Source organism: Gymnoscopelus braueri, assembly GCF_963280865.1.
Source record: "Gymnoscopelus braueri genome assembly, chromosome: 19".
Taxonomy (NCBI): Eukaryota; Metazoa; Chordata; class Actinopteri; order Myctophiformes; family Myctophidae; genus Gymnoscopelus; species Gymnoscopelus braueri.
In genome coordinates this window covers 43959018-43974708 of record NC_137621.1, presented here as the reverse complement: position 1 = coordinate 43974708, position 15691 = coordinate 43959018, and the positions used below count along the sequence as shown (strand labels likewise).

At 43.2% G+C, this 15691-nt stretch overlaps 1 protein-coding gene across 1 annotated transcript in view; it reads right to left on the bottom strand.

Annotated features, from left to right (window-relative positions):
• The window catches only part of pdss2 (prenyl (decaprenyl) diphosphate synthase, subunit 2), a 42578-nt gene extending 33315 nt beyond the window's left edge, over positions 1-9263 (bottom strand). Inside the window, exon 1 of the mRNA XM_080413679.1 lies at positions 8205-9263. Within this exon, the coding sequence (XP_080269805.1) occupies positions 8205-8488 (284 nt within the window). The 5' untranslated portion in view covers positions 8489-9263. The remainder of the gene's footprint in view (positions 1-8204) is intronic.
• Positions 9264-15691: the final 6428 nt, after the last annotated feature.

The following is a 15691-nucleotide window of genomic DNA, read 5'->3' as shown; positions in this document are numbered from 1 at the left end:
GGTAACATTTTTTCCACTTTAATCTTCAGACAGCTTAACATTCCCAGGGTGTCAGTCTTATCAAGGAACTAATTAGATCTGCTATTTTGACTTATGTGTGAATAAAAAGAGATATTTGAAAATGTTTGAAACATAAGAAAAGGGGGGAGAGGCCCAAAATAGAATACAAACAAGTACTGTTGTGTTCTCTAAACAAATAGAGACTACAAAAGCATATATGGTCTAACATTCTAACTACTAGTCTATCTGTGGGCATTTCTATCATGGGGCTACCATGAACCAAACAATTATACCACACAACTTACTGTGTTGCTGTCCCTCTTGACTAAAAAGAAAAAAAAATGTGGGTCCATGATCTGTTGTGCAACTACGCAGTCATTTGTTTTAGCAGAGCAAGCTCCTGCCTCCCAAACCACTAACCCTCAGATACACAGAGCGCAAACACAAACACACACAAACCCCGAGCACAGAGTCCGCCGGTCGCCGCTGCGTGCGCGGTGGGCAGATTAAATATCTTTCTACGCTCTCTGGGGAGCGGTTAGACAGAGCACCTCTAATCCTGTCCCTAGGGAGCCCCCCGTGCCATGAATCACACTCTCGTTAGAGGCTCCAGGGCAGACACGCGGCTACGCCCCCCCCTCCACTCACTAGCCCAGACATCGGCCTCCGTCAGCCACCCACACCCACCCCCTATACCCCCGTCCTCCTCCCCCTGACCCAGCCCCTGCACCACGGGAGGAGGAGGTGGACGAACGGAGGTGACAAGAGACTGGATGTGAGAGATAAAGCACGATGGAGAAAAGTGTGCGTATGTGTGTGCGTGGGGGGGGGGGTTAAAGCATAGACAGAAATAAGGAGAAATACTGTATGTGAGTGACTCAAGGAGTCTTTTAGCGGTACTGGACAATTTTAAAAGAAACCAACCTTCCTCAGGCCGGCGAATGCGCCCCGACATGCACCCCACTTCCCCCCCCCCACCTCCCAAAACTGAATCCATCTCATAAAATACCTCAAGTTGCTTTCCGACAATTTACGATACCGCTGACATTAAGTAGGCTGTCTTTCATCGCAGCGGGCCTGGTCGCGGAGTTATTTATCGTCACTCTAAATTTTTGCTTAGTTGGAAAACACCAAATAGCCCTGGCATACAGCTACATGAGCTACTCCCCGAGCAGAAACGACTATAGGCTAAAATTATGAAGGTGCTCCTCTCCTGAGTGAGTGTAGGTAAAACCTGTGGCCTGCGGATGGCAGATGATTAATATTTATGTCACTATCCACACCGCCACACATCAATCAATCACCACCGCCCTCCTGCAATGCAAAAAGGGGTGGGGTGAGGATGGTGCACAGAGGGTTGGGAGAGAAAACAGAACGGGGTGGGGGAGCGAGAGACAGAGGGAGAGAGGGAGCAGAAGAAACAGAAAGTGAGGAATGGACTGCTGTCATTTTAAAGGGTTGTGGACAGGTCACCGCGTCGCCGGCGCTTGCGACTGCAGCAGCGCGCAGGGATTCAAGAACACGGAGGGCTCGCTTTAATAAATACAAATTTATGACTCGCCGCGTTGTGCCATATCGATCCGCTGTCTGACTTTCTCTTGCATGATATAACTAATGAATGAATTATGCAACAGTCAGAGATATAGGCCTTCCTACTTCTTAGCGCAAACAGTTTGCCAGATGCCATCCATCTCCAGTGGGGAAAGTGTTGCTGTTTAACTGAGATCGTTTAGTCTCATTTCTAGAATTTGGAGGTTTCAACCTTCCAAACAAACTGAGATTTTGTTTTAGAAATAAACAAGTCAGGGGGCACGGTGGCACAGTCGGTAGTGCTGTCGCCTCACAGCTAGAAGGTCCTGGGTTCGATTCCCGCAGGGGACGCTGTGGGCGCTGGGGGCGTGTTCTCTCCTCCGCGTCATCAGTGCCCATACCCTAGGTGGGGTTGGCGAAAGGGCCTTTCTGTGTGGAGTTTGCATGTTCTCCCCGTGTCTCCTAGGGTAGGTACCCTCACAAAAACATGCAGTAATCCTGGTCACTATACTGCCTCCCCCTGGCCAGCCGGGGCGCCTGATGGAGGGGAAGGGAACTGGTTGGAATAACGTGTTCCTTCCACGCGCTACGTCCAATCAGGGAAACTCTCCCCTGTCAGGTGACAAGAAGGTCAGTTGGCTCTCATGCATTGAAGGAGGCATGAGCTCGGCCCTGGCCTCCCTAGGTTGGCAGAGGGAAGGTAGTGCCCAGGATTACATAGACAATTGGCACTGGGTGTAAAAAATAGGATTACAAAATCGTGGGATAAAAAATGTAAAAAAAAAAAGAAATAAACAAGTCACACCCTGACCTGAGGGTACACTTTACTTTTGTAACTCTAGTACATACTGTAAGTGTCAAGGTTCTGGACTGGTACATTTTTTTTCTCTCTTTAATCTTCAGATAGCTTAACATTCCCAGGGTGTCAGTCTTATCAAGGAACGAATTCTCGATGCGGTTCTGCTTGTTCTGTTTCCATTAGTGCCTTATTTCATGATTCAAAAGGGCACTGAACTCCTTTCACTTAGGCCTCGAAACCACAATGATGTCCAAACCGCGGGCAGGCAGCTGGCATACCATTCAAAGACAATCACGCTAATGAATTAAGAAAACAAAAGGCAGGGGGAATTCTTGTGTAAAGTCACACTATACTGTCAAGGACTGTCTTTAAAAAAAAGAGACAAGAAAAGTTTCTTCGTCTTTCTTCTAAGGGCTTTGCAGTCTCTTCGCTGTAACACCAGACTTTGGGGCAAAGTTAGCTGAGCTGCAGTTTTTTGAGAATGAAAGGAAAGGAAAAACCGAAACTCAACTCCACGAGGGTCTGCCTGTCTGCTATTGTGGATATTTTTATCCGCTGCGCGTCTAAGGCGGAGACACAGTGGGAAATACGAACCAGCCAACCCAAGCTGACAGTGAGGAGTCAGACTGTCAGAGGTCTGCCTCGGCCCCCGCCCGCCCCTTGCTACAACACCCAAATGGATTGTCATATCAGATTTAGGTGTATAGGTTATTACACCCTTGGGCTACTGTTTCCAACACACCCGTCTGCATGGCGGGATTGAGTTCGAGGACTCTCTCTCTCTCTCTGTCTCCGTCATTCCTTGCCCCCGAAGTTGCTGTTTTCTCTTGGTCACTCATATAAAAAAAGGAACCTCAGCGCTTCACTCATCTGATAGCTTTTGGAAGGTGTGATCTGTTTCAATAGCTCCTTGACCAATGAATAATATATAACACTTTGGTGTAGCCTTTCCTGAATGTACAACTTCCAGTTATCACTGTGACCGAACAGAATCCATGGCCAGTTTCCCAGATAACATTGAATGGGGATGAATGTATTGGCCTCTGATGAAGGCACACGGCCACATAGACCTGTATAAAAATGGAATCAAGTGCAAAGTCTTGGACTTTGGACTCTTCCACAGAATACAAAGTATTAGATCATACTGAATGCATCATAATCAATTTATTCTCTGATTCTCAGTGAACTTTTGTATTTGATTTCTATGATTGCGGGAAAGAAATGTGCACTTTTTTAACATGATGAACATGTAGGTTAAAAATGCTCTGCAATAATGAAGGGTCTACTTGTTAATGCATACTTCAGCTTCCCTGTCCAGTGGGTCTTTACTGTGTGTCCCAGCAGAGATGAGGGAAATGGCAGTAAGATATAGGCATTTCTAATTAACTCATAGGATCGGCTGTATAGATCGTGTGCCAACAAAGAACACTTGAAACAGTTACAATTCATTAGTTTTAATTACTTTTAATTCTGCTTTTTTGTGGCAATCTAGATATTAATTCTGCTTTTCTGTGGCAATCTAGATATGATTTAGGGAGGCAAAGTATTTGTTTGCCCTTATATCAAGGCATTATGCATGCATTATTGAATATTATAAGCATTTTTGGGCAATAATAATAAACCCTGGGCTTCAAGCCTATTCCTATTTCAGTCATTGATTGTGTGAAATGGATTGGTGTATCATCATATATGATGACGTTTTCTTTTTCTTTATCGGTAGAATATTCACACAAGCAGTTTCGTTCTTTTCAATGGATGACCGAAATAAACCATCCAGTCGTTCATTATCAGTTTATGGGTAATTGCACATTATGACACAGAATCTCTGTAAGTGAGTGAATGTGTCACCCCCCCCACCCCCGAGTACTGTCCGACCGATCGACTTCAAACTTGGTGGGTGTATTCGCCAAGGATCCGAGGGTGTGATGCACCAAGTGGGAAGTCTGTCGGATCGCCGGTTGTCCAGAACCAACATGCGACAGTGTTGCCCATTATATGGAGATCTCTGTATCTGTCTGTATCTGTCTCCATTTTATGGCCATATATGGAGATACCTGGAGATTATGACATTAATAGGATGTCATCAATATAATGTCATAGTACTGACATCATATACTGGCCTCCAAGTACTACGATAATGCACAAACTACTCTGTCTCTGACAACGGGTACAACAGGTATTGCATGCGTTTTTCCAACGAGCATCATTCCTAACGGGCATCAGTGTCACGTGAGTAAATAAAGTTCAAGTTGTCTGTGGGCTTTTTTTGTCAGTGTGCCCGGATTATACCCAAATATGGAGGTCAGTGCGTTGGATGATGCTCAGATATAGATCTCTCCAGGCGCCGTTGATAGGCAATGGTTTCTGTCATGTGACGTCAGACCAGAGCTCGTTCAGCGAGAGAGGGAGAGGGGGAGAGAGAGGTTAGAGGGAGCAATTGAGAAGAATATCTGCACACCGTCTTCATAAGCTCCCAAAACATTTTTATTAGACAACACAACATTTAGACCTACATGACTTATTTGTCAGGTGCTTATTTTACCTACACAATAACTTGGACAGGGAGAGAGAGCCTATTTCACTCAAGCAATAACTCAGGCAACATAAGCGACGAGCAGAAGGCACCCATTGGCCTGGTTATTGGGTGGGTACCCAATAACCAAGCCAATGGGTACTGAAGAGACTGATGGGGGGGGCTATTTTACCCACACAATAACCCAGAGGAGGAGAGAGAGCCTATTTCACCCACGCAATAACCTGTCTCGGACAAGGCTAAGCGTTGTGCAGCCAGGCACCCAAACAATAACCCAGCCAAAGGGAACGTGCTTACTGCCAACACATGACCCCAGCAACGCCGGGCAAGCTTTCCGCTTTATAAAATGACTCGCAAAAGCCCAAACATGCCATAGAAAATTTGAAATTGGATCACCAGAATAATCTGGAATAAAACCTTAATAAAATTATCAAAATGAATATTTCATCTCTTTAAAGAGTCAATCGGTCACTAGTCTGTAAACCACTGGCCAGTTGTCTAGACATAGGCCTACAGCCTCACCACACCACCGAAGGTCATGTTTCCTTCAGCAAAGACAATCAGCATGGAACAAAAGACCATGTACTGTAGGTTGCAGTTGATGCAACCTTCTTTTATCTTGGTCGAAGTATGAGACTATAAACATCCATACACTACATGCTTAAAAAGTAGGCCACAGAAATGTAGAGCCTCGCTATGTATAGCAAATGATCTGTGGAAACCAGGCTGAAGCCTAACAGGATAAATGAACTGAATTTGAAATGAAAAATGGGGCTTGTTAATGTTTGTGGCAGGGAAGTAAAAGTGACCAAAGTCAACACTGGGTTCCTTCCTTCATACAGTATAGGCTACACTTAAATGGACATAAATATGTGCTACCACTGGATTTGATGTTACGGAGGGATTCCGCCGGACAGGTTCAGTCTAGGCGCACCACAGACACTTAATTAGTCAGCACCGAGACTAAACATCAGAATAGAAGAATATACCTCTATGGCTCTGCAATATGCAGTTTTTTAAAGAATGTTTACTTTGCATGGTTGCTACACATAAAATATAAGATAAGTGTGAACCCATAGTCATATTGTATACTAAGGTATGACATTTTGTCCAAATTGGGAAGCCCCCGCACGAGCAGGCACATGCACCTACCTCCAGTTAGTAGCACCTAGTCTAGACTGAGTTTTGTCCTGCAGGAAACCCTGCTATGGTCCTCCTAACGACCTAACTCATATTAATATGTAATGTACATATAGATTGCTTTGTCAATTTGCATCAGTAGATGTTAGTGTTTAGCTGATTGCATTGTGGGAGGATATGAACAAACAAACAGTTAAGTTGAACCCGAGTGTCACTCTCTTTATGCCTCCAGCATATCAGGCCTATCAGATTGGCCTCCCATTTAACCCCATGTTAAAAGGGAAGAGGATATGTCCCAGCGAGCTTACACATGACTGGTAATGCTGGGGTATGGTATGTTACATGGCACAGTAAAATGTCTGCCATTCGGCTAGATGATTGGGGTGCACTCTTGTGCCCTCTGTTATAATACTCCAGCAGTTTGTCTTTATTGTTATCGTTCATTTGTCTTTTACGCGAAGTCTATTATACTATGTCTTGATGGTATGTATGTGCATCTATGCATCTGGAATGGATTGAGCTGCCAGGTCAACTACTGTTTTTAAACCCTGTAGCACTTCCAAAAATGTAAAGTGCGTTATAAATAAAAGATTATAATAATTATTATTATTATTATTATTATTGAAAGATCATTTAGAAGGCTGGTAGTAAAGCTAGGGTAAACCTGATAGTCCAGAGATGAAACTTGTACAGCGGCTGGCTGATGTAAATGAGTGCATGAGTACAATGGACCACAATGGAAAAAAGTCCCCTGGGGCTTTTTGTGTTATCCTTTTAGCATAACTTTTGACTGTACTACATGTACAATGTTGTTAATGAAGTATTCAATATTTATTTTTTACTGTCTTTAGGTTTGGGTTTGGTGTTTTTAGATTACTAGACCATTACATTAGAATACGAATATGAACATGAGAATATGACATATGAGTGCAGAATGCAGATACTGTGGGTCTCAAAGACAACCCCAGTCGGTGTGTTGGAAAAACAACGAAGCGAGCCAGGGATATGGACATACCTAGCATGACAATCCATATCATTTCTACCAGTTGTTATACAGATTCCCAATTCCCAAATGGCAATGGCTGTTAGCTTAAAACAACTAAACATGTTTAACTGATTAAAAACATCTGCAGTAAAAGCCACTGTGTTCATTTATCCATTTGTAACTCTCAGTGTACAAACGAACCAAATGATCAATTTGGTTCCATTCAGTTCCATTAGGCCAACCAGTGAGTCCCTCCCTCGACCCTGGTTCGAATCCTGGATAGGACACGAAACATCTGAAAGTGGGGGAACAGCCAGGGGGTCCCCACTCCCAGCTTAAAAAGATTTATATTTAGGAACCAAATGGACCCTTATTGGTCAGTGGGTGCCCATCCATAGCTGAATGGGTAGAGATCCCGCCTGGGAAACGGAAGGTCCCAGGTTCGATTCATTCACAGCCCAGCAATGTGTCGAGGACGTGTCCCTGAGCAAAACGCTTAACCCCTAAGTACAACCACCCCCCCCCCCCGCGCGCGCTCAAGTCTGACCACTTGGCAGCAATCAGCTGGGTGAAGCTGAAAACTGGGAAACAGTTACAATTCACTGGGAAACCTGGGAAACATCTATGTTCCCCTCTTATCTAAACCTAAGGTAAGTGGGGAACATAGGGATGACCCCATGGATGGGGGTCTGTGGCCTAGTGCAGTGGTTCTCAACCAGTGGTCGTGGAGGTTCCAGGTGGTCCCCAGCTAAATGATGGAGAGTTGGTAACCAAATAGACCCTTAGATATGTAACTCTTGAGAATGTAAAATGAAACCAAATGGACCCTTACGTTACGGGTCCATTTGGTTTCATTTTACACTCAAGAGTTTAATTATTGTTAAACATCCGCATTACTGAATTAAAGAATAGTTATTTTGATCAATGTTTTCCTGTCTTCTCTCCTATGGTACCACATCAACACAGCATGGAATTGTGGACAAAATCGTATAACGTTACCAAAATACTTTTTTTAACGTTTTTTTTAGGGGCTAACCCTAACCCTTTTGGGTCTGAAAGGCTAAATCTCATCAAACGGTGGTCTGTGGCTCAAATGCTTAATAAATAATGGACCTCGATATGAAAAGGGTTGAAAACCACTGGCCTAGTGCGTACCAAAATGAGGGTCATTGAAGCTTGATAACCACTGTTTGCGTGTGGGTTCTTTGGAGGTTTACCTGGCAGTGTTGAGTAGAGGGTGTTTGGTGCCCACCAGCTTCCTGACGTGCATGGCCACATTGCTGAGCTCGTCGCTCAGCAAGCACCTCAGGCTCATGAAGGAGGTGGGATAGCCCACGATCTTCTCCGCATCCGACACCACTTTACTCCAGTTGGAGGAGGAGGATGGCGAGTTGAACAGGCTGATGTTCCTCCTCTGTTGTCCTCCTCCTCCTCCTCCTCTCATCAGACCAATGCAGGACAGTCGCGACCATGTCGCGCTCATAGCACACACTGAACGCATGTCCTCTTTTAGCAATCGTAATCCTGGGTTGTTTTTTTCAGTCAACAATAAATATGCCAGTGGTGTAAAGTAACTAAGTACATTTACTCAAGTACTGCACTTAAGTACAAATTTGAGGAATTTTTACTCTACTGTAGTATTTCCATTTATCTATACTTTTACTTCTACTCCACTACATCTCAGTTGGCAAATATTACACTTGTTACTAGTTTCCTTGTGGATTGTGATTATTATTACAAAACATAAATTAACCACTTTAGCCTTATTTATACGTCGGCTATTTTCAAAAGATCTTAATACATTTTATACATATGATACCTTGTGAAATGGGGCATCTGCATAGAACAAGTACTTTTAGTACATTTTGATGCCAATACGTTTGTACTTCTACTTTTTGATTACAGGACTTTTACTTGTAACAGAGTATTTCTACATTGCAGTATTGATACTTTTACTTAAGTAAAAATATGTTGTACTTTTTCCACCACTGACATATGCATTAATAACTTATCTTTGAGGCTCAATAACATGAAGTTCTTCTCACCATGTCTCGACATCAATGTCATGTTATGACCAGATATGAAGCAGATATTACCGCTGTTACGACACACACACACACACACACACGTAAACGCTAACTATGTATGTGCGTATTCTGTGTGACGGACTTAAAATATATACTTTACCCGATAGAATTACCCTAACGTTGCTAAAAAACACTAAAGAACAACTAGCTGTGTTTCATAAACACACGACCTGACACTGGTGGCCGCCATGTTGGACAGACGGAATACGTTACGTCGTAAAAACGTCGTAGAGGACACTCCTCCCTTGAAAAGAGTTGACGCAACAACACTGCTGAGGTTTTAACCTTATTTTTAACTCTATGGTTTTAACAGACCCAGTAACTGAGTACATTGACTCAAGTACTGTACTTTTATTTAAATTTTGAGGTATTTTTTACTTTACTGGAGAATTTCCAAATTTCAATACTTTTACTTCTACTCATCTCAGAACATTATACTTTTACTCCACTACAATTATTTGAAAACTTGAGTTACTAGTTACTTTGTAGATTTTTATTATTATTACAAAACATACAATGAACCACTTTAGCCCTAAACTTTGGCTATTTGAAAATAGCTGATCTACAAGCTCAGGCGTTGTGAGCTTGTAGATCTGCTATTTTCAAAAGATTTATTTATACATTTGAAGCCTGTGAAATTGGACATCTGCATAATTAGTACTTTCTACTTTTGGTACTTTAAGTACATTTTGATACCAATACTTTTGTACTTTTACTCTAGTACATTTTAATTTACTGGTGTGATGCATGCCCCACACTATAGACCCCTTGACAACGTCACACTGGTTGCAAGTGTCATTCTGGTTGCAAATGAAGCCCATTCTGTCAGATCTCGCTAGGGCACGCAGCACTAGCCAACACACAAGAGGGGGTCGGGGTGCGCTGAAACCAGCGTACCCTGAAACAACAGGTTGAGAATGTATTGCATAAACAATCACTTGTGCATCCAGTCTCAATGTTGGTAAACAAATAATTGGTCTATAGTCTGGGTAATTATGGTGTGACTGCCCTACTATTAACCGTTGTCCTATAGGTGAGCAGGGTGGCGCCTCCTGCCTTAATGGCTCATTGGAGAGCACCTGGGCTCGGTGCCTGCAGGAGTAAATAAATAGCCCTGTCCGTGTCAGTACCATTCTGAGAGGAGCTCCACAGTCCAGAGGAGGCAGAACTGCTGACTCCACAAGCCTTTACGCTGTTCTCCATTCCCCGATTATGTTTGACCAGTGGTGGAAAGTAACTAAGTACATTTACTTAAGTACTGTACTTAAGTACAATTTTGAGGTATCTGTACTTTACTTGAGTATTTCCAATTTCCAATACTTTTACTTCTACTCCACTACATCTCAGAGGTAAATATTGTACTTTTACTCCACTATTATATGAAAACTTTAGTTACTAGTTACTTTGCAGATATAAACTATGATGAAACATACATTAACCACTTTAGCCCTATTTTATACATAGGCTATTTGAAAATAGCCGATCTACAAGCTCACAACGCGTCACGTTGTGAGCTTGTAGATCGGCCATTTTCAAACATTTTAGTACTTTAACTTTTGGTACTTTAAGTACATTTTGATGCCAATACTTTTGTACTTTTACTCAAGTAAATGTTTAATTCTGGACTTTTACTTGTAACAGAGTATTTTTATATTGCAGTATTGGTACTTTTACTTAAGTAAAGAATTTGAGTACTTTTTCCAACACTGTGTTTGACTTTACTTTCCATCCACAAACGTTGCAGGTGTGCACCTAGCTGAAACCTCAGTGAAGTGCAGCTGAACGAAGGCCTCCGCTGCTGCCTTCAGCTCTGGACAGTCCATCCATACACTCTGCCAGCGCTGCGATACCCAAACAGTTGGTGGCGTCAATCTGTCCTTTGAGGAACTCCACGCACATCTTCTTCACCGGCTCAATCTGGTAGGCCTACCGGTTGGCTGCGTCCAGCTACGACTGGACGTTTCTGCTGTTCACTGAGATCCTAAATGTGTAGATGAACTCCACCAGCAACCCAATGATTGTGAATGGGAATTCCTCGTTCATGGGGAATAATTTCAATCCCCATCACGAGCGGGGCTCAGCGGGTTAACCGGGATGTACACCACGTTGTCCCAGAAGGCGGCCGTGGCGTCCTGCCGCTTCTCGAACAGCGAATGTCTGTCCAGCTGGAGTCCTTGGGGTTGAAGTAGTGACAGGACTGTGAGCCTCCAAACAGTGCGATGCGGTAGTCGTGTTTCTTGCGTCGCGGTCGGCTGCTCTCGCCGAGGTCTTCACGGTCCTCCAGGGACAGCAGGTGATAGCGAATCCCACCAATGATGACCATCTTGAGGCACTGAAAGTTGTCCTGGATGAGAGGCTCTGCCTGCACCGTCTTGGACAGGAAGGTCTTGGAGACGAGGGGGAAGCGCACACATCCCAGCACCTCCACTGTTGAGCGGGGCTCAGCAGTTTACCCGTGCCTCTCGGTGAAGGGTCGCCCCATTTCGAACCTCTCCCTCCGCTACCGGTTCGAGAGCTAGGCGAAGGGTAGACGCACGCTGAGCCCGCTCAGTGTGGCGTGCATGCAGCCCCAGACATCTAAGGGCATCACAGACATTAAAGGCTTTAAAGCCATATTAATTTATAGAAAAGTGTCGGAACTGCTGAAACCCGTAAACAGACATTAAAAGGCTTCAAATACGATAACAAACACTGTTAATCACACAAATAATATTCTTTTAATGAATGATTGAATAAAAGAATCAATGATAACATTTAAATACAGTGTAGGTATTTACACAATTTTAGTGGATTGCTCCTTCTCGTGTGGCTCAACGCCACTTGTCCCTCTAAGAAGTTAGTCGCCGACCACACAGGGCCGCAAAACTAGTTAACAAGCCGGAGTCTTGTTCGTTATTGGAATCAACCAGATTTGTGACTTGTACTGTTAGAGCAGTTTAAATATGCAATTCGAAGTCGTATAGCAACTTATATCACCGAACAGCAGACTAAAACTGTGGCAGAAACGGCCGCTTTGGCTGATCAGTATGTGTTGACGCACAGAGACTGGGTACTGCGAGGCGCCCAAATTACGCACCGGGAGAGCACCGCATCCAGCCATGGTGGCGGCGGTCGCAGCCCACCTTTCATTAGGACATTTAACCGGAGGACGGGAAACGTTGGTTTGACAAAACATGTCACTACTGTGGCAAGAAAGGTCACATTAAAGCAGACTGTTGTTCACTGAAACGGAGAGAAACAATGGAGGTGAAGTTGACAGCGGCTATTGCGCCTGTGTCTTTTGTGACGTCGGTAGGTCCTTAACATGAGAGCGAGAGGAGTCTCGGCGGTGTAGATGAGGCGTATCGACCGTTTGTGGAAAGGGGGTTTATCTCTCTTGTTGGCTCAAATGAAAAAGTGTTCGACAAATAATCTAAAACTATCTAAATCTAAAATGTAGTAAATACCATGGTAAAAGTTCATGTTAAAATTGTGTGATGTAAAATGCACTTAAGTGGTTATTGTCTCCGCCAGGCCGAAAGGCATGGCGAGAGAGTATGTTTTCGCCCCTGTCCGTCCGTCCGTCCGTGTGTCCGTCCGTGTGTCCTGTCTGTGTGTTAGCAGCTAATCTCTGGCACCGTTGGCCCGGTCGCTCCGAAACTGTGCACACACACTCCCTGGATGCCAATTCAGAACCTCTGCCCCATTTTTTTCACATGGGCCTGTTATAGCGCCACCAGGAGGCCGATTTGTGCAAAACCCTTTTTTTTTACATTACTCCTACAGATTTTATCCAAACGTCATGCAAATCGGTACACAGTATCTCTATAGTCATGTGATCAACACAAATCTGTCCGATTTCCCATATTCCATCCTTATTGCCTATGGTTGGCTTCCAAAGTTTGCAGGATTGGTCCGTTTTGAACAAAAAGCCTCAAACTATGCACGCAGCTTGCGATTTCCGTGAATTTTCACACGCACATTCCCACTAGGCCGAGGAAGAAATGCCACCCTTTTCACATTGGCCTGTTATAGCGCCACCAGCAGGTCTAATTTAGCATAACACATTTTTGGAACAAAATGCCTCAAATCATGAATGCAGTGTCTGATTGCCGTGAAAGACCTAAGAATAAATGGCACCCTTTTCACATTGGCCTATTATAGCGCCACCAGGAGGCCACAATAACGTACCTGACCTGGCGGAGACCTGTGCACTTTTTCTAGTTTTTGGATTTGATTTGCTATGTTAATTAAATTAGTGTTCAATTGGAGAGCCATGGATCCTAGTGGGACCGTGACTTTAGGGGGGGGGGGGGGGGGTGTTATCTGCCACTATAGTGGGGCATCTGCCTTGCGATTAACCGTTGACCTAGGTGAGCACGGTGGGGCCTCCTGGCCTAATGGCTCATTGGGGAGCACCTGGGCCCGGTGCATCCAGGAGTCCATAAATAGCCCTGTCCATGCCATTTGGAGATGAGATCCAGAGGAGACAGACCTGCTGTCTCCACCAGCCTCTACTCTGTTCTCCATGCCCCTGTTTTGTTTGACTTTACTTTCCATCCTCACACCTTGCACTACACACTATGCTCCACTCATGCACATCTACACTACTGATTTACTGACTCCACACCTCATCGGATCCGTCGTTAATATGTTCTGTTCACCTTCTTTAGTTGATTGTTCTTAGGCCTTGTTTAATAAACACTTTTTTGTTATACCTTTTACCCTGGTCTCCTCTCCCCAGTGTGTCATGGCAAGAGACAGCTCTGACACTTGTAACAGTATATCTACATTGCAGTATTGATACTTTTACTCAAGTAGAACATGTGAGTACTATCTCTGTTTAACAGAGCATCAAATCAAATCAAATCAAAGTTTATTTATATAGCACATTTAACATGACCAGGTCAACCAAAGTGCTGTACAGGTAAAAAGCAAAACAAAGCAAAACCATAGCATACTGTAGTATTTTATTTTTTAATCCAATTTAAGTATTTTTGCTTCACGTTTCCCCTTGTTAATTATTGCTAATTCCAGACATGAATGCAGAAGATTTTATTAGCCTTTGTTTTTAACGCCCACCATTGCCATGCATTTGATACTAGTGGTGTCTTAACTTAAATAAGGCCTACAAACACAACTGTAAAGGTGATCTGAAAATATAATTGATTAGCAAACCAGATAAAACAAAGTTTAATTTATAATCAGTTTTCGAACAGTATCCAGTGTGTTACTTTAGGTCAAGTAGTTATTTTCATCTACTATATATCTACACTTTCTTAGAATTCTTAGTTAAACTGTTAGCTACTGTTATGTACACCCACACTGCAAACAGAGTGAATATCTGGTTTGACCATCGAGACAGAAACGGGTGGATAGTCAGATAGAAACGAGAATTTTTATGCTCGGGTAGCCTCGCACATTGGTCAGAACCACTTGAAATTAAGCAAATATTTTATCATCCTGGAAATCACCACATGCGTAGCAGCTTTCAACAAAACATTAGTACAAACTGCAACAAAAAAATTAAAGAACTAGGCTATTTTATGCTAAATGAAGAAGATTTTGCCTGTACTTTTAAACATGATATGTTGTTGCTGTCGGGTGGAAACCTTGTATGTCCAAAACCGTTCCTTTTGTATTAGCCTATAAAGAACTTTTTCACAAAAAAAATTGCCAAAATAGCAGATCTACAAGTACTGGATCTGTTTGTACTCTTGAATGACGAAGTAGGCATTCATTTATGACAAAGAAAAGCATAAAAAGTTGAAATATGGAGATACAAGGTTTGGTTGCCCATGTCCACATGCTCTGCAGCAACGGTGACATAACAGCGTCAGTCACTAAGTTCAACTGTACATATGAAGTATCAAGTATGACTGCACACTATCACATAGTCAAACCTCCACTTTTATCTCATGCTTAAACTACTCCAAAGAACAAAGACCCATCTGAATACATCATACACAGGAATTGTCCTTTAATGTCACCATTGAAAGCTAAATGCTCCACATAGTGATGGAAAAGATTGCGCAGCCCTCATGTTTCACTTCATGTAATACAATCCTTGTGACAATATAACAGTTACTCGCAGAATGATACGAAACTGCCCAGGCAGGGTTATGTTTAACAATGCTTTCATTGAATCCTACTCCATCTGCTTATAATTGAGCCTGGACAAGCACAGTCTGTCAAGGACAGCTTATACTGCAACCAAGGAGCTGTATCCTCCTTTGTTGAATAAGCTTAAAAACAAACCACAGAATAGTTAATCTCCTCTCTTTGCCATGATACAGTGGTTCTCAAACCTTTCCATATCAAGGACCCCCAAATTGACACGTATTTGGCCACGGTCACGGACCCCCATTAGAAAATGTTTTGTGCCTAGGGACCCCCATACAAGATCTGTGTTGTTGAAATGTTTGTAAAAAATATTACACATTAATTTTTCACTTTATTCTTTGAAAATAGCAGGTCTACAAGCTCACAACACTTTGCAATGTGACACGCTGTGAGCTTGTAGATCGGCCACATTTTCAAATAGCTAATGTATAAAAGTTGAAAGTGGTTAAACTGATTTTGATGCTGTATTAACTACTGTACTCATTTTGCTGAGGACCCCCTGGAACCCCATCAAG